Genomic DNA, 17920 nt, shown 5'->3' with positions numbered 1-17920 from the left:
CTGCCAAATTTTCACATCGATACTTTTTCCAAGCTTGAAGAACATTCAGGAAGATTATTTTTCGATAGGTGACCACTTCAATTGCACTATTTTGCTGTTTCGAAAATAAATAAAAAAAAAAGTTTTCTTTCGTGCAGGAATTTCACCAGTATCTAAATACAGAACATTACATGGCCGCTTGGGGATACGAATTTTATTTTCCCGTGCTGAAAGTATCTCTTCAGCGCTCGAAGATAAAATTCGTATCCCCGCGCAGCCATGTTATATCCTCTATTTCCGTGTGTTGTTATCGCTTTTCTCAAGGCTAGAAATCTTTGTATAACACCGTAGTTGATATGATATAACAAGATGTATACTGAAAAGGGGAGGGATCTCCCTTGGAGCTCCAAGCACGTTATTGGAGCATGCTATCTTTCAATGACGGACTTACTTAGCTATCCTGCTTTATGATCAGCTTGAGGAGCTAGTAAAGTTGAAGAATTGATAAAAGTAAAAAAGCCGCATATGGTCATTTCGTGTGTAGAAAGTGACACACGTTGACATTAACTTCAGAGCTTACGCTTATTATCAGGAAGACTCTTCATACAATTTCCCCCGATTGTCTTAGTTCTTTTTTCAAATACGTATTTGAGAACGGTTAGCTGACCAAAATTTTTGTTTGCAATCTCAGTATTACGGTCAAAAGGGAAGCTCAATTGAATAAATAAAAAACTACGAGTTTCAATAGCGGAAACCCCGTGGTGTTCGTATGATATAATTTGGAAACCGAAATCATAACAAGAACGATTCATTGCACTCACTCTATTATTTGTGAATTTACTGTCATTCGTATATTCGTCAACCACTGACATACTTGAAAAAGAAATTCATCATTTAAAATTCTTTCTTTTTTTTTTTTAAATGAACTTTCAAGCTACGCTCATTTCTAAAGACTCGGAAACCAAGTAGAAATAATGAGGTGAAAGGGTATGAATCAAAATTAGCCCTTAGTTTTGAATTTTGTCAAAGCAGCTCAGAAGCGTGACTTTCAGAGTGAAGCTTATATATAGTAGCTCTTGTGTTTGGGTTTGACGACATGATTGTCTCACGTTCCGTGCAACCTAACGATGATTCGTCGGAGAATCCAGCTGAAGACCAGGAAAATGTCGGTAAAACGCTTTCGAAAATATTGACGAAATATAGTGTCCGGTGTTAAAACTCATGAGGTTGTTCGGCTTGTACCTTGGAGATACAAGTTTGAAACGTTTGGCCTATACTTCTTGTGATGGCCTTTGTTTTTATTTTTTGTGGAGATAAAATGTACACGTTCATCTTGTTCAGCTTATGGTGCGCGTTAATAGCACTCAACGCAACACTTTGTCTGTTTGTACTTTGTGTTCTCTTCAACGACACAAGAAAGTCCAGATTTGGCTATTCCCTGATGAGGTTATGTTCCATTAACACCACTGCCATTTTAGAAAAGGTGAAAACTAAGTCAACCAAAGGCATCATTGTGTTTGGATTCGTCTCCATTTTCTCCGCAGCTGGCACCTTGATGACATACCTTCTGCTGGAAATAAACGTGGCTGACAATGAACACTGGAGTCAGTAGCTTGGATTTGAAATAGTTTCTGTAATTTTCCTCATTGTTGGTTTTGAACCGTAGTTCCTACCGGTTCTTCTTTACTGAATCACTTACTGTATTTTGGAAGCAATATTAAAAGATTTACACCAAAAAATATCACTCTTGCGTCCAATTACTTTGGATCTAACAGCTTTTAGAATGGAGCATCGTAAGCTTTGTGAGGTGGTCGAGTTCGCGGACAGGATGCTTCGCCTTTCTGTGTTTGAGGTTGTTTCTGTATATCCTCCTCTAATTTGCTTTAACTTTTATTTAGTGGTTAACTCATCTCCAGGACATGAATTTGTGTCTCATATCAGTACCCTCATTTTTTTTTTCTGTTTGCTGCTTGTACTCTGGTAATCATCATGGCATTTGGGTCAAAAGTCAATGAACAGGTGAATCAATTTCTATAAGAGATTTTCGACGAATTTTAGGTTGGAATAAAGTTAGAGTAGTTGAAGAATTATTAACGATCTTCTCTGAGGTTTGCATAGATTACCAGCACCACAGCTTCACCCAAAATTCAACAAAACTGCATATCAATGCTTGGTCTACGTGTAGCCTTAAGACTGAATTAAGCTGTATTAACATCTAGTTATTTGTACTTTTTTATCTCTTTGTTTACCCAATTTATTCCAGATTCACAGCTTTCAAAAGGACCTGGAGGCATTTCCAGTTTCAAAAGACGAGGAAGTAAAGGTGATTCACGCCTAAAATAACCAGTTCCAATTGTTCTCACGAGTCGTTTTGCTGTCGGTGTGTCTCCACTCAACTTTCTGGCTGTCTCGCCGTGCGCCTCTGTTTGCCTGTTTCTTAACCAACCCGTTCATTATAGATGTGACCTATCCCAGCCAAATACGTAAACAATAGCCTCTATTTTTCGCGAAAATATGCACAGATATTTGTTCGCGAACATTGTTTGTTCCTAGATGGGAAGAGTTTTCCGAGAGCGAAACTCGACAAAAGTTGTGAGCTTCGTGGAACAGATAATGTCTAACGGCTAATGTATGAGCATATTTTCGAGCAAAACAGAGGCCATTGTGTTTATTATCCTTCAAATATTATTCAACGTACGTGAAAAAACTTTTACAACTGAACAGCTCACTGTAGGAAGTGTGGAATGTCTTCTTTCGAGCGTTCTCTGGTACGACTTTGTGGACAAAAAATATTTCCTTTCTTCTTAAAAACCAAAAAACGTTCTCTTATCTTAAATAACGACTTATCGTAGTGAACGTAAGGTTTAAAAGTTGGGGAAAATAACTTAAGTGGTATTCTGGGATATCACCCAGTTTTAGCTGGGGGATATTCGTTCACGTGCTGCGTTTAGGCCAGTTCCGGGCGAGCAAAAATACTTGATGGATCATAAAGAAAAAAACAAAAAGAACAGGAAACAACGAAATATCATGAAATTTAATGCATTTTCATGTGACACGGGTGCGAATTTGTAACACGAGTGCAAATTTCAAGCGGGCCTGCCAAGTTTACGGTTGAATCAATTTAAATGACAGTCTCTTTATTTTGAATCTGACAAATATTGTGATTTATTTCAATCAATCAGTTGAATGAGCTTCATGTCACTTGTTTTAATTTTCTACCTACCCTTTGGTCATGAAGTAAGTATATCATTGATGTGTAATCACATCATATGCACTTGAATAACTTTTAGATCACGAATTGCCGTAGAGGCCAGTACTATTTTGCTAGTCTGAGTAACTTATTCGTTCTTATTTAAACCCAGTTTCACTCGAATTACTGTACTAACTTTTCCAAATGAACCTTGACAATTGATCATCATAGTAAAAGAGTGACTTCAACTGTTATCCTTACGTTATTTGATTCAATCGAGTCAAGATATATGTCATGAAATGTTAAGATATTTCCCAACTGGGATTCAAAATCAAAACAAACAGTAAAACTCACTTCAGAAAATGTGAAAATTTTAGCTTGCATTCAAGTCTTGATTACGTAATTCTATTGGAGGTAACACAGCCTTTTGTAATGACCAAACAAAGGAAACGAAGTTAAATAGAAAAATTCATTTTGCAACAGGGACCCCCCTGCATAGGCATCGCTTATTTATTCATAAGAGGTGGACCATTTTGTAGATAACAGCTCATTCACCTGTTTAAGGAAAATATTTCCAAGAGAGGCACACCAGCTATCATTTTCGATTTAAAATAAAAGCTTGTTCAATGATCATGAACACTTAACATTCCATGTATATTCAACAAGCATATAACCAACATGAATTAGGGCTAGATACAAAATCAGCGGTTTTTTAGGGTTTTTAGAGTCAAAGGGGATTTTTTAGAAATTTTAAGTTTTTTTCAGAACATTTAGGGTTTGTAGACGATAATTTAGAGAAATATACAGCCAACAGCACAAAAGCAAATTTACTGGTTCTCCTTCTATTGCTTCCAGGTGGGCTCCCTGAAAATGTTACTCTCCGAACTGTCTTCTGTTGTTATGGTTTGTTTAAAAGAGAGCTATGTAGGGAGTAGAAACTGAAAAATCTCTTACATTCTGTGGCAGTAAGAGATTGTAATCTCTTGGTGGCAATAAATGATCACTTTGATTCAGTTTGAAGGTGGTTCCACGCAATTTTACCGCACGACTCTCAAACTTTACGCAAATTTATGATTATTTGGATAGAATGTTGAGATTATTCAGATTTTTAGAGAAAAATTTCGAGATATTTTTGAAGACAAAAATGAGATTTATAGAAATTTTTTGGAGAATTCCCGATGGATCATTTTCATTTAGGCCTACCATAAATGCATCTCCCATGAATATGTCTCGCTGTGAAGCTTTCGTGGCTCTTCGCCATTTACGAAGAATGCATCCAGAAAGAGAAACATCGTGGCGAATTCTTACGAAAGAAATGGTGATGGCGCTGTTTCCAGGTTCTAAGGGATTTCATGCTATTTTTACGTCTAAAGTATAGTTCACAGAGGGAAAAGATATCTTGATATTACGACCGCTTTCACGCTGTAATCAGAAATACAGAAATTAGTTTACGACAATGTTTCATCTTTGGATAAACGGGTTCCTCTTCAATCTGGCAAATTTTTACATCTTAGCTGTACAACGTTTTAATAATAGTGCGTGACCCATGACAATGACAAGGTGAAAAAATCCGTCAACTCCCACGCTTCCATGAATTTCTATATCACCACGCTTTTACAACCCATTGTTTTGTGTCCGAATAAAATTGAAATGTTTCACCTGTTTGACGACCACACAATAAAAACTATTCCCCCTTTCAAGGTCTTCATTAATATAGATTGACTTTTACCTAATTGATAGCAGTAACAAGTGGACAGGAAAGTGTCTTAATTTGACATGCAGCCTCAAAAACCAGCACACAGTGTTGCTCTGGCAAAGGCCTCCTGCGTTGAATATTGAATAATAATTGAATTACAGTAAATATCGTGCATAGAGGCCTCAGATGACCATTTCTTTTGAAAAACGAACGATGGTCTTCATCTCCTCAAAACTAACACATGGATTTTTCCTTTCATTAGATTTTATTTCCTAATTTTCTGGTGGTTTGCGGCAATTTTATTTCAAATACTGAATGCAGTTATTTGATCAAACATTTCATCGGCTTTCTTGATAAAAAAAAAACAATCATTTTTTTAAGACTGAACAATTAAATGAAACCTCATCGCTTTTTCTAAAAAAAAGCAATTATTAATTGAATTAAGTGAAACGCTTTTTTTAAAAAATTATTTTTCAAAGTCTAAACCGGCAAAGGAATCTTCGTCTCCTTTTTTGAAAAAAGGGAAATGTGGTAATTATACAAGCATTTTTTTTTTCATAAAAAGCCAGTGGAGGCTACTGCTATTAAAACTTTTACCAACCAAAGAACTACAGTATCAATTTCTATCAGTCTACAAACCCAATTACATTGAAAAAAAGCAATTATTTTTTTCAAATACTGGAAGAGTAAATAGAAATAATGAGGTTTCAGGTTTGTGACTTAAAATTAGTGGTTAGCTTTGAATTTTATCAAAACAGCTAGCTCGGAAGCGTGACTTTCAGAGTGAAGCTTACAGTAGCTCTTGTGTTTAGGTTTGACGACATGATTGCCCCACGTTCAGTGCAACCTACCGATGTTTCGGCGGAAGATCCAGCTGAAGACCAGGAAAATGTCAGCAAACCACTGCTGAAAAATATTGACGAAATATACAGTCCGGTGTTAAAACTTTTGAGGTTGTTCGGCTTGTACCTTGGAGATACAAGTTTGAAACGATTGGCTCATTCATCTGGTCATTACAGACAACCAAGCATTCTTGCGATCATTAACTGTTGTGTGATGATCGCTGGGTTTTGGATTAATGTTGTGATGGCCATTGTTGCTATTTTTTATGGAGATGATGTATACACGTTCATCTTGTTCAGTTTATGGTGCGTGTTAATAGCACTCAACGCAACACTTTGTCTTTTTGTACTTTGTGTTCCCTTTAACGACACAAGAAAGTCCCGATTTGGCTATTTCCTGATGAAGTTATGTTCCATTAACACCACTGTCAGTTTAGAAAAGGTAAAAACTAAGTCAACCAGAGGCATCATTGTGTTTGGGTTCGTCTCCATTTTCTCCACAGCCGGCATTTTGATGACGTCTCTTCTGCTGAAAATAAACGTGGCTTACAGTGAGCCCTGGAGTCAGTGGCTTGGATTTGAAATAGTTTCTGTAATTTTCCTCATTGTTGGTTGTGGACCGTGGTTCCTACCAGTTCTTTTTTACTGCACCACTTGCAGTATTCTAGAAGCATTATTAGAAGATTTACACCAAAGAATATCGCCCCTGCGTCCATTTACTTTGAATCTAACAACTTTTAGAATGGAGCATCGTAAGCTTTGTGAGGTGGTCGAGTTCGCTGACAAGATGCTTCGCCTTCCTATGTTTGGGATGGTTTCTGTATATCTTCCTCTAATTTGCTTTAACTTTTATCTGGTGGTTAACTCATCTCCAGGGCATAAATTTGTGTCTCATATCAGTACCCTCATTTTTTTTCTGTTTGCTGTTTGTACCCTGACAATCATCATGGTGTTTGGGTCAAAGGTCAATGAACAGGTAAAGTAATTCATAATGGAGATTTTCGAGTTTTAACCTGGAGTAAAGTTAGAGTAGTAGTAGTAGAACGTTTTTTTCTAATGTTTGCATAAATTACCTGCGTCACAGCTTCACCCAAAATTCACCACCAAAGCTGCATATCAATGTTTATTCTATGTCTAACCTTAAGACTTAATCTAGATCTTTTATCATTTCTCATCTCTTTGTTTACCTAATTTATTCCAGATTCACAGCTTTCAAAAGGACTTGGAGGCATTTCCAATTTCAAAAGACGAGGAAGTAAAGGTGATTCACGCCTAAAATAATCAATCACGAGTCGTTTTGCTGTCGGTGCGTCTCCCCTCAGCTTTCTGTCAGTCTCTCTGTACGCCCCTGCTTGCCTGTAGTTTCTAAACCGACCTGTTCATCATAGATGTGATCTATGCATGCCAAATATAACAAATAATAGAGTAAGTAAATTTGATAAGTAAGGCATGGAGCTTTCAAGTGAGGGTGTTATTAAACTTTGGATCAGTAGACGGCGGAACCTCCGGAACCTGATATTTTTGGTAAAAGAATAGTAATGAAATAAAAGATAAAACTGAAAGGACCTTAACACTGTTTTAAGTTTTGTTTTCGGGTATAAAGATTACTAGAAAAGGAAAATATGTTTTAAATGTCCTTGACGTCCAACTTTAACTGTGGCGGCATTCACTATACAAGGGTATGTAATGTCACAAGGTACAATCAGCACTCACCTTCCCCGTGTGTTAATAATTGAACCATAATTTGAAAGCAGTTTGGGTACCGCGATATCGAGTAACACCTCCTTTACGCTGGAATTGGCGGCCTTTAATTGTTTTTCATTGAACATGATGCTGGAATGAGATCACGATCGTAAAGTAATATCATCGCCTGAGATGCATTGTTATCGCGAAACTTATATTATTGTCATATTGAGTTAGTTACCTGTGAGTGTTTGTACGTTTCATTAGTCGTATCGTGTACTTGCGGTTGATGTTTGTACCGTTGCGTGATGTTACGTAATTATGTCGAGTAATTTTTTCAGGTTTTGTGTATAACTTTAGTCCTTTAGATCAATTTTTATGTCCACTTTTTTTAAAAGAAACAGCGTCTTTGTTTTTCGTCTGTTAAGCAATGCACCGTTAAGGTATATATTTTCCTTATTTGTAAATTTTCACTCTCTAATATATATTTTCCTCCTCGTGTTCAGTTAGTACCTAAACGTTTGGATGTTTTCAATCAAATGATGAACACAATTACGCTTGACCTTGGTTATATGCCTGTAGAAATTCGGGTTGTTCGGGGCGTCCGAACTCGCGATTCACAGCGGTTTGCCTCCAGTGGATTCGTTGGTTGGCGTTACTCAGACACATCTTGGAAAGATTGTGTAGAGGACTAGGCAGATAAACTAAAAAAAAACCCTCAATGCAAAAGAACAACTATTTGAGTGAGGTGAATTTATCCTTATTCAAAACTACAACAGATATTTTTAAGGTTGAGAGCGCGAATGTTCATTTTCATTCAAATCCTTATATTTCACCCATTACGCAACGCTAACATATTTGCATATTCACAGAGGCTCACTGTGTGAGCTTGGGTTTCCTGTGAGTTTCCTGTGGTTGACTAGATTGAAAAAAAAAATTTCTCTTTCAACTTTATCTTCTTTATACCCGAAAACGAAATTTCGAAAAGTGTTAAGGTATTTTTAGTTTTAATTTTATTTCATTAGTATTAATTTTTTTTTTTACAAAAAGCTAATGGTTTCGCAGGTTCCGCTGGTTCCAGAGGTTCTAGAGGTTCGCAGTCTGCTGATCCATAGTTTAGTAACACCCTTAAAGTGACAAACTTTTGGACTTATATTTTAGTTGGTGATGTTTATGCTGGAACTTCAAGGCGAATCAAAGGGTCTTTCTGTTGGCGGACTGGCAGTGATCAACAAATCAATGTCTCTAACAGTAAGTTCTCTGCTACCTCACTTGACGGTTTCTTTTACTTGTGAAATAAAAGCAGCTTACTCTTCTCACTGAAAAAAAAAACAGCTAAAATAAGTTGTTAACAGCGAATAATGCATTTACTTCCGTAACATTTTGTCGTCTTCTGTTCTGATCACAAGCTATTTCTCGTTTTTTCTTTGCTAATGGCATGATATTTCTCGTTCCAGATTGTCGGGGTAATTATTTCCTACTTTGCTGTTATGCTGTCCCTGCCAAAGCGATGATTTTAAAAGGAAACGTTTTGAAACAGAGAGAGCCATGTACAATAACAGAGTTACTGAGAAGAGACTAACTGGTTCTATCAGAAGGGCTTTGTTCAGAATTAATTAATGATCATATCCGTTAGAAATTACTATCACTTCATGCGGGAAATTCGCATCATTTGTACCCTCCATACAGAATATGTACATTTAACTCAAAAGTTAAAACATAGGTAAAAACATTACTAAGTTCTGATTGGCTAGAAATGAGTGTGATTCTCACATGACACGGATGCAAATTTGTAACACGAGTCTAAATTACAAACGGGCCTGCTAGGTAACAGTTGGATCACTTTAAATAATAGTCTATCAAAACTTTGAATTAGACAAATATTGCGATCTGTTTCAATCAATCAGTTGAATAAGCTTTGTATGTGAAATTAAAGCCCGTTCTTTCAAATCTTCACATGCTTGTTCTTCTGTCTTCCTTTTCATCACGTATTGTATTATTGATAAGTGAAGCTCTAGAAACCTTTTTAAACTACAAATTGCCGTGCATGCTCATGCCATTTTCCTTCTCTGAAAAATCAATTCTTTCTCATCTACACCAAATGCAAAATCTCGCTGAGAAGGAACAAGTCGCAATGTAAAAGCAGAAACTCAGCGGAAAACCTTGAGGTTAACGCATATTTTCACGAGTAATCAATTGATTTCTCAAAAAATTTACTCTTGCTTCGTTTATTCTTAACTGCATTTGAATGATTATCCTCTTAATCCTGAAGCAGTGTACTTCCTCAAACAATGAAGATCACGTAGGAACGTTCACAAAGTTCCTGACATGTTGTAATATGCTAAGTTAACTCCGACTTTCACATGTAAGGGAAGGTGAACTGAAAGGAATCTTGAATTGTAATCTTAAAAATAATTCCACGAGCACGTTTTATGTGATGTATCACGTTTTCGATAAATGCTTATCAGTGTCAAAGTAATATCTCCTGTAACGCTCGTTCTTTTTTTTTTTTTTTCTTTCTTTCAAAGTAGCAAAGGTCAACCGTAAACTTGAGCTAACTTAAATCTTATCGACTTTACGTACGAAATGTACCGAGAAAATCTGGGGGTCGAATGTAAAAAAATTTCAATTGAGGAAGGTTTCTATTGAGGAAATAATCAAGATTGGAAAAACTATATTCATTCGATTCCGTATCAGAAACTTGCTAACCGTGATTGACAACTCATTTACAAGTCGAGAAGAAAACGCATTGATGCATGCATGCTCAACAAACAACTAATTAAATAATTATAGTACATCGACTTTGATTATGATTGGAACGCTTGAATACAATTTTTCATGACCGTACCATGAACTGTGCTTCATAAGTTGATATCTGTCTGAAATCATGTTCAAATAAAAGGTAATGACCGTTATTGTTCACTGCTTAAACTTTACGTCGAGTGCTACCGGATTGGGAAAATAACACAACTTAAGACCGGCGTTAGAAAAGTTGGAGAGAAATCACTCAGCGATTTATTGCATTCAGTTCAGTAAAGCTGAATAATCCTAGCCACTCTCCGGTCACCTCCAAAAATTTTTAGGTTGTATCAGTTTACTGACTACGTGACAGGCGATTGATGACCGGTTGATGCAAAGAGAATTGTTCAGGAGCAGAAATCAAGTGACAGCCGAGATATAACTGCTGCGCTGTAACTGATCTATAATAAAAACTTTAACCTCCCTCCTTGTTTCCCAGACTCTCGAAATTTAATGAGAAGATCTGTGGTTTGGTAACTGACTTGTTTGGACCACCTGTGTTGTTCATCTTCCACTAGGGGTTTGCATTCGACAGTTGTTTTCAAACGTTACTTCCGATGATTTTTGGAAATATAGGAAATCTGGTTCTCACGTTTCGGGTATCTATATTAAATGTTATGTCCCACTTTTGTCTGAATTCTACAATTGGATTTTCTCGGTATATTTTACACTCAATAAGTCAGATCAGCTGTATATTTTTCGCTAGACCAAAGCTGCTCTTAAAACAATTATGCGCGTAACAGGATCGAAATACTCAGATGAACAATGTCAACTTGATTTCATGACAACAACATCAAATGGGGTGAAATTTGCCGGTCAAATGTTTTGTAAGATACGTTACAAGAATCCCTTCTGTCTATTTTCCTTTTTGGCTGAGAGAGAAGTTTAAACAGACCTTTCATTTTTATCCCTTCTCGGAAACTAAGTTGGTGTTCCTACGTGATCTGTTATTTTTGAGGAATTGCTGTTTAATTAACAAATATAGAGAAGCCTTGACTGTGCTCTGTTCCGTTGTAAAGCACGCAGGAAGCGGCTAGAGTGCGAAAGAAGTGTAGGGAGAAACACGAGACGTAGTGTGGTAACACCAGCTCTTCTCTTTTTCAAGCATACCGTAATCTAGTATGCAGGAATGTGATTTCTGGGTTGCATTTTAAAATTCCACTCTAGATGCCGTGGGACAAAGAAGCAACTGCTATCAAAATATCGCGAGTTCAACCAATGTTAAGTGCCACTCTCGCTAAGAGCGGTCCTCTCGACTTCCCGTCGGAAAAAAGTTTTCTTTTATTTTTTGCCCATGAAAAGGGTTTAGGACACATGTTTCAAAAAAAGTTTAATTGTTCTCCAATTCTCTTTTTTTGCTTCGCCACAAGCCAAAAATCATTTTTGGCCAGACCACCCCTGTGAACAGCGATCGAAAGTGTCAATTTCAAAAATTTCGTCCAGCGCGCAGCGACTGCAACAATGTAGCTCAAGGAATTCTATCTTGCTACAAGTTACAAGGTGTATTCAGTTAGTTCACAGACAAAATATGGAAACTTCAGCTGAAATATTTTTCATACCGGCGTGATCAGAGGAGACTCTGCTCTTCGACCTTTATTTGCATATCAAAATTTCACTACTTTGTACGAAAGAATTCTCAAAATGCAGGCGTTAATCGGGCTGAAAAACCATATCAGTGCATAGTTTATACACCAATGAGGTCACGGATTGCCTCAAACCCGCGGGTATATCTCTAGCTTCCATCCACCAACTTCTTAAAAACAACGCAAATCCATGTGTTTGCTCAATTGCGCTCGTGTCAAAGATCATTTGCATGATTCTTGGAATTGACCAAGATCTCCTTTTGACAGTTCAAACTTCGTTCGTTTATCTTCTACGTTGAGGATTTTAGGTCTTCACAGCAAGTGAATGGAGATTAGATGCCGAGTTGTCCTAAAACGTTGCGTAAACGTGATCGGTAGTAACGCTTGCGCGCTTGCGTGACTTACAAAGTAGACAAAGGTGATCGGAAGGCGCCTTCTCGATAATTTACGTTGAAATATCAGGTCATGAATTATGCACAGTGTGGAGAAAATCAAAATTAAAGAATAAAATTTGGCACTCTGGTCATAACAGACATATCGCGTTGCTTGAAAGGACACAAAAACAAGTTAAAATAGGTTGCAGTGTTCATATTTACAAAACAACACACATACACTCTGAAATAATTCTTGCAGTTTCTCCCGAGATTTAGTATACGGAACCCGATGAACTAACCCTCCTTTCTGCAAATTTGTTTCCATCACTAATGATGTTACGCTCTTATGGACCACAACGGTTTTGAGCGACAAACTCGACATTTCCCTGCGACCATCAAAATCAATTGGACAAACTCAGCTTGATATATTGCGTGACGTGATTGTGCAAATTTTTCCCCTTGCCATATGGCCTGTTTCGCGGGTTCTACAAATTGAAACCAAAATTAGTTAGTGTAACAAATTAGAATCGAAAGTTATTAAAATGGACTGAAGAATTTTACATTTTAACGAGAATTTTATCGTTTAAATGTTTACTTGATTCACGGAAAGCAAAGATTGGAGTGGCTTTGGGTATTTCAGCCCTGATTTGGAAAAAATAAAACAGTTAGTGGTATGTAGGAAATGTCTCGCACTAGAAGTAGTTCTGCAAGAATTTCAGGGAACACACTCAGACCAGCTTTAGCCGGTCTTTAGCTTTTGCTTGATTTGAGGGCACCATCTACATTTGTCACACAAGGGTAGCCTTGTTCGCGATGAAATCTTCGCAAAAAAAAAACTATCAAACTCGATACCTTTCCGGTGAGATGTCTAAAGGACACCTCGTGGAAGGTAGCAACTGATGAAATAACATATTTACTTCAATCTCATCTGCAATTTCTTGGGATGAATTTCCTCTGAGTCCTGATCGATATTATTTTAAATTAAACCGAAAGCTCACTTTTGAATAGGCTTTTGTAAGGCCGTCTTACTCGACAGTTTTTTAGGGGAAATTACAGTTTTATGAAAAATCTGAAAGCCAAAACACGGCAAAAGATAGGCCCTGCAAGGTTTGCTTTGAGACATACACGGTCTGCAGCGCACAGGTAGGTTTAGTTTTTAAGTGAAAATCTTTTAGTGAGAATTTTTTAGTGAAAATTTTTTAATAAAGAATGTCTTGTAGAGGACATCATAGTAATGCAGAAATTACCTTGAAAAACACTTACTGTGCATTTTGTTGCCCATGTCAGTGCTGAATTTTTTCTTTCTTTTGCTTTATTGAGGGGAGACGATAAAGACCAAATCAAAACTTGGCCGTTCCTTTTCCATTTCCTTAACATTTGTACTTGAATTTTTTTTTTTTTGCGATTTTTACGCAAATTGTGCCGTGAAACACAAAGTGTGACGCCACGACCGTGTGTCGTACCTCCATCTGAACACATTAATCGACCGATAAGAGAGCCCGCTTTATCGCTTCACGGGTTTTTCAGAACCAACATAGTGACCAGCTTCCAGTTGGCTTGCTAGCTCAACTGGTAGAGCACTGCACTGGTATTGCAGAGGTCCTGGATTCAAATCCCGTACAGGCCTGAGTTTTTTCTGGCCTTATTTTCATTACTGCTCAAGTAGTTATCATTCTGCGAAGATCGCTTTCATATTCACGTCTTCATCCGCAGTTCACATATATGACATATATGATTTTCATGTATTCACAGATATTTAAAATGTTTTATAAAGCAAAATAAGTTTTCCACTGTTGGATGAAAATTGCTTTTACTAAATGATCTTTCCCTGTAATTTAACTGTTCTGATAACTCATCATAAATGCGCGTGCTACGATGGCTTCGTGATACTTACTGATCATGAACAATGCACGAACCGCACGCAGCGTTAGCTCCCTTAAATCACGGATGCACAGCCTTAGTTAAATCAATCTTTTCTTTTAGGAGGAAGTTGCGGCTAGCTAAAATTTATTGCTCTTGAAATGAACAAACAAATGATTCACAGTCTCGCAAAAACGAGATAACTATTTGAATACATATTTATCATTACTTTTGAGTAAATGTAATAATATGTATGTAGAAATTTTAGCATACTCATCGTCTGACTGGAGATAAATTAGTCCTAAGTCGCATTGTAAAGGTAGAAACTCAGTGGAAAAGCTTTAAAGTTAGCTGATTATTTTCACTATTAATCAATTCATTTCTCGAAAAGTTTACTCTTGCTTCCATATTCCTAATTGCACTTGATTGATTATCCTCTTAAAACTGAAGCAGTGTACTTCCTCAGTCAAGGAAGATCACGTAGGAACGTGCACAAAGTTCCTGACATGTTGAAATATGCCAAGTCTCAGAACTTTGCCATACAAATCCTTAGAAGCTTCGGACATTTTTAAAGGGCATTAGGAAAACTCTGCGCATGCTTGGCCGCCATGATGTCCTTCATTTCTGCCCATGACTCCGACTTTCACATGTAAAGGAAGTTGAACTGAAGGGAATCTCGCAAAGAATCTTAGTAATAATTCCACGGGCACGTTTTATGCGATGTAGTCACGTTTTCGCTAAATGTTTATCAGTATATATTTATCTCCCGTAACGCTCGTTGTTTTCACAGCAGCAAAGGTCAACTGAAAATGATACACGTGAGCTAACTTTAATCTTATCGACTTCACATAGTACTACGAAATGTACCAAGAAAATCTGGGGGTCAAATGTACAACATTATCAATTGAAGAAAGTTTCGATTGAGGAAATATTCAAGATTGGTAGAACTATATTCATTCAATTCCGCATCAGAAACTTGCTAACCGTGATTGACAACTCATTTGCAAGTCGAGAAGAAAACGCACTGTTACATGCATGCTCAAGAAACAAGTAATTAAATAATTATAGTACACCGACTTTGGTGATAATTGGAAAGCTTGAATGAAATTTTTCATGACCGTACCATGAACTGTGCTTCATAAGTTGATATCTGTCTGAAATCATGGTCAAATAAGAGATCGTTTTGTCCTCTGCCTTAACCTCGCGTCAAGATTGCTTCCGAGTTAGGAAAGTAACACAACTTGAGACCGAATTTAGAAAAGTTGGAGGGAAGTTAATCAGCGATTCATTTGCATTCAGTTTAGGAGAGTCGATCAATGTTAGCCACTCACCCGTCAGCTCCGAGATATTTTAGTTTGGATCAGTTCACTGACTGCGTGACAGACGATCAGTGAACGGTTGAGCTGTAAATCACAATCAGGTGCGTATTTCACCGCAATAGGATCGTGCATTTCAAAAATTAGACATAACACTGCGTTAAATAATGCTTGATATCCCTTCGGCTGACTAATCGTCTCTTCAACTTAATATATGGCTCGAAAGAATTATATCAACACTCACATAGAGGTGCTAGGAAAATTGTTCAGGAACTGAAATCAAGTGACAGCCGAGGTATGACTGCTGCGCTGTAGCTAATCCATGTTACAAAACTTTAATTCCCTCCTCGTTCCTTTATCTTCGTTCCATGTGTCAGACTCTCGTTATTTAATGAGAAGATCTGTAAGTTCGATAACTAACCCTTTTGGACTACCTGTGTTGTTAATCTCCCACTAGTGGTTTGCATTCGACCGTTGTTTAAAAACGTTACTTCCAATGATTTTTGGAAATATGAGGAAATCTGGGTCTCACGTTCTGGGAATCTATATTCAATGTTATGTCCCACTTTTGTCTTCATTCCACAATTGGATTTTCTCAGCACATTTTACGCACTTATAAAGATTTGAAGTCAGATCAGCTGTGTATTTTTCGTTTGACCCAAGCTGCTCCTAAAACAATTATGCGCGTAACAGGACATGGAATCGAAATAGACAGATGAACAATGTAAACTTGATGTCATAACAAAAACATCAAATGGGGTGAAATTTGCAGGTCAAATGTTTTGTAAGATACGTTACAAGAATCCCTTCTGTCTATTTTCCTTTTTGGCTGAGAGGGAAGTTTAAACAGACCTTTTATTCTTACACCTGCTCAAAAACTGAGTTCGTGTTCCTAAGTGATCTAGTATTGTTCGAGGAAATGCTGTTTTAGGAAATGCTGTTTTAGTATTTATAGACTCCATAGAGTGTGATGACATCGTCAATGCAGAACGAGTTACTTACGAAGAGAGAATAATTCAAATATACTGTCTGATGTCTCCGAAAAAATGGTAATACCAGCTATTCTCCGTTTCAAGCAAACCGTAATCTAGTATGCTGGAAAATGAATTCTGGGTTGAATTTAAAAATTCCACTTTATATGCCGTGGGACAAAGAAGCAAATGCTATCAAAATATCGCGAGCTCAACCAATGTTAAGTGATGTTTGGTAAGGGCGTTGTAAAAACGAGGTAGCTCTTGCTATATATATTTATCATTACTGTAGAATAAATGTGATAATAATTTTAACAAACTTGTCGTCCGACTGGCGGTCAATTAGTCCTAAAATAGACAGAGGGCAAGCTCACGCTCAATGGAGATCAGAGCTATTGGCAGCGAACGAAAATCATCTTCCCTCTCAGTTTACCTATGTTTTTCCCCTTCTCACCTCGCCTTTTTTCTCGCCCCACTAATTGAGATCTTAGAGGAGCTACTGCTGCTAGAGAGCAGGCTTTAATTAGCAATACAGCAAAAGCAGCGAGGCCCACAAGATTCGAGTCGGTGATCGAATTGCCAGAAGTCTGAGAGGGGTCCGTGCCAGATTCCTCGAAAAAGTCTCGTTGAGTCGGACCAAGTTGAAATGTAAAAGCAGAAACTCAGCGGAAAACTTTAAGATGAACTGTATATTTTCACTAGTAATCGATTGACTTCTCGAAAAGTTTACTCTTGCTTCCTTAATCCTAACGCCTGCACTTGACTGATCATCCTCTCAAAACTGAAGCAGAATATTTCCTCAGTCACTGAAGGTCACGTAGGAACGTGCACAAAGTTCCTGACATGTTGAGGTATGCCATTCTTTCTCATCTATACCAAGTTGCAAAATCTCGCAGAGAAGGAACAATTCGCAATGTAAAAGCGGAAACTCAGCGGAAAACTGTAAGGTTAACTTTATATTTTCACGAGTAATCGATTGATTTCTCGAAAAATTGACTCTTGCTTCATCTGTTCTTAACTGCACTTGAAAGATAATCCTCTTAATACTGAAACAGTATACTTCCTCAATCATTGAAGGTCACGTAAGAACGTGCGCAAAGTTCTTGTCATGTTGAAATATGTTGTAAGTCTACTCCGACTTTCATATGTAAAGGAAAGTGAACTGAACGGAATCTTGCAACAGCGGAATATTAGCAATAATTCCACGTGCAAGTTTTATGATGTATTGACGATTTCGCTGAATGTTTATCGGTGTCAAAGTAATACTTTCCGTTTACACTTTTCTTTCCGGTTGAGGGGATAGTACAAACGAACGTACACTTACTCAGAAACACAGAACACAAAATGCAGTACGTTAAACATTTCCATTTTAATTACTTTTCAAATCGATGTTGTGGATAGCCGAAATTGGACACCTGAAATCAAAGAAAATCGTGCACAAAACAGCATACTAAAATTCTCCGCGCTACAGTTCGCTTTCCTTTAAGGCTAAAGGCAAAGTAACAGTTAATTTTAGATTGCCTAACGTCATTGGGAATGCAGTACGTGCTTGAACTATCGAGGAAGAACTTCTTGATTATTTAAAGCCTCCAGGAGTTTTCAAAACTACAGTTGAATCGAACTACTA

At 37.3% G+C, this 17920-nt stretch overlaps 1 protein-coding gene across 2 annotated transcripts; it reads left to right on the top strand.

Moving 5' to 3' along the window:
* Positions 1–1968: 1968 nt before the first annotated feature.
* Positions 1969–9026, top strand: LOC131792649 (uncharacterized). Of its 2 annotated transcripts, XM_066169274.1 has the most exons (4): positions 1969–1998; positions 2243–2302; positions 8552–8641; positions 8848–9026. In XM_066169274.1, the coding sequence occupies exons 1-4, from the start codon at positions 1969–1971 to the stop codon at positions 8902–8904; spliced, it is 237 nt and encodes a 78-aa protein (XP_066025371.1). In that variant the 3' UTR covers positions 8905–9026. The 2 variants fall into 2 exon arrangements, 1 of the variants encoding a protein (XP_066025371.1); XR_010718073.1 differs by lacking the exons at positions 1969–1998; positions 2243–2302; positions 8848–9026 and adding exons at positions 6554–6683; positions 6909–6968.
* Positions 9027–17920: the final 8894 nt, after the last annotated feature.

This window comes from Pocillopora verrucosa, chromosome 6 (genome assembly GCF_036669915.1).
Source record: "Pocillopora verrucosa isolate sample1 chromosome 6, ASM3666991v2, whole genome shotgun sequence".
NCBI classification, from domain to species: domain Eukaryota; kingdom Metazoa; phylum Cnidaria; class Anthozoa; order Scleractinia; family Pocilloporidae; genus Pocillopora; species Pocillopora verrucosa.
The sequence above is the reverse complement of the archived record's forward strand: the minus strand, read 5'-3'. Positions and strand labels throughout refer to the sequence as shown.

Excerpts from the sequence above, each read along its gene's own strand:
- LOC131792649 (XM_066169274.1), top strand. The coding sequence starts at position 1,969 with ATGGCATTTGGGTCAAAAGTCAATGAACAG. Across the intron at positions 2,303-8,551 it reads CAAAAGACGAGGAAGTAAAG|TTGGTGATGTTTATGCTGGA; the intron begins GTGATTCACGCC and ends CTTATATTTTAG. Across the intron at positions 8,642-8,847 it reads ACAAATCAATGTCTCTAACA|ATTGTCGGGGTAATTATTTC; the intron begins GTAAGTTCTCTG and ends TTCTCGTTCCAG.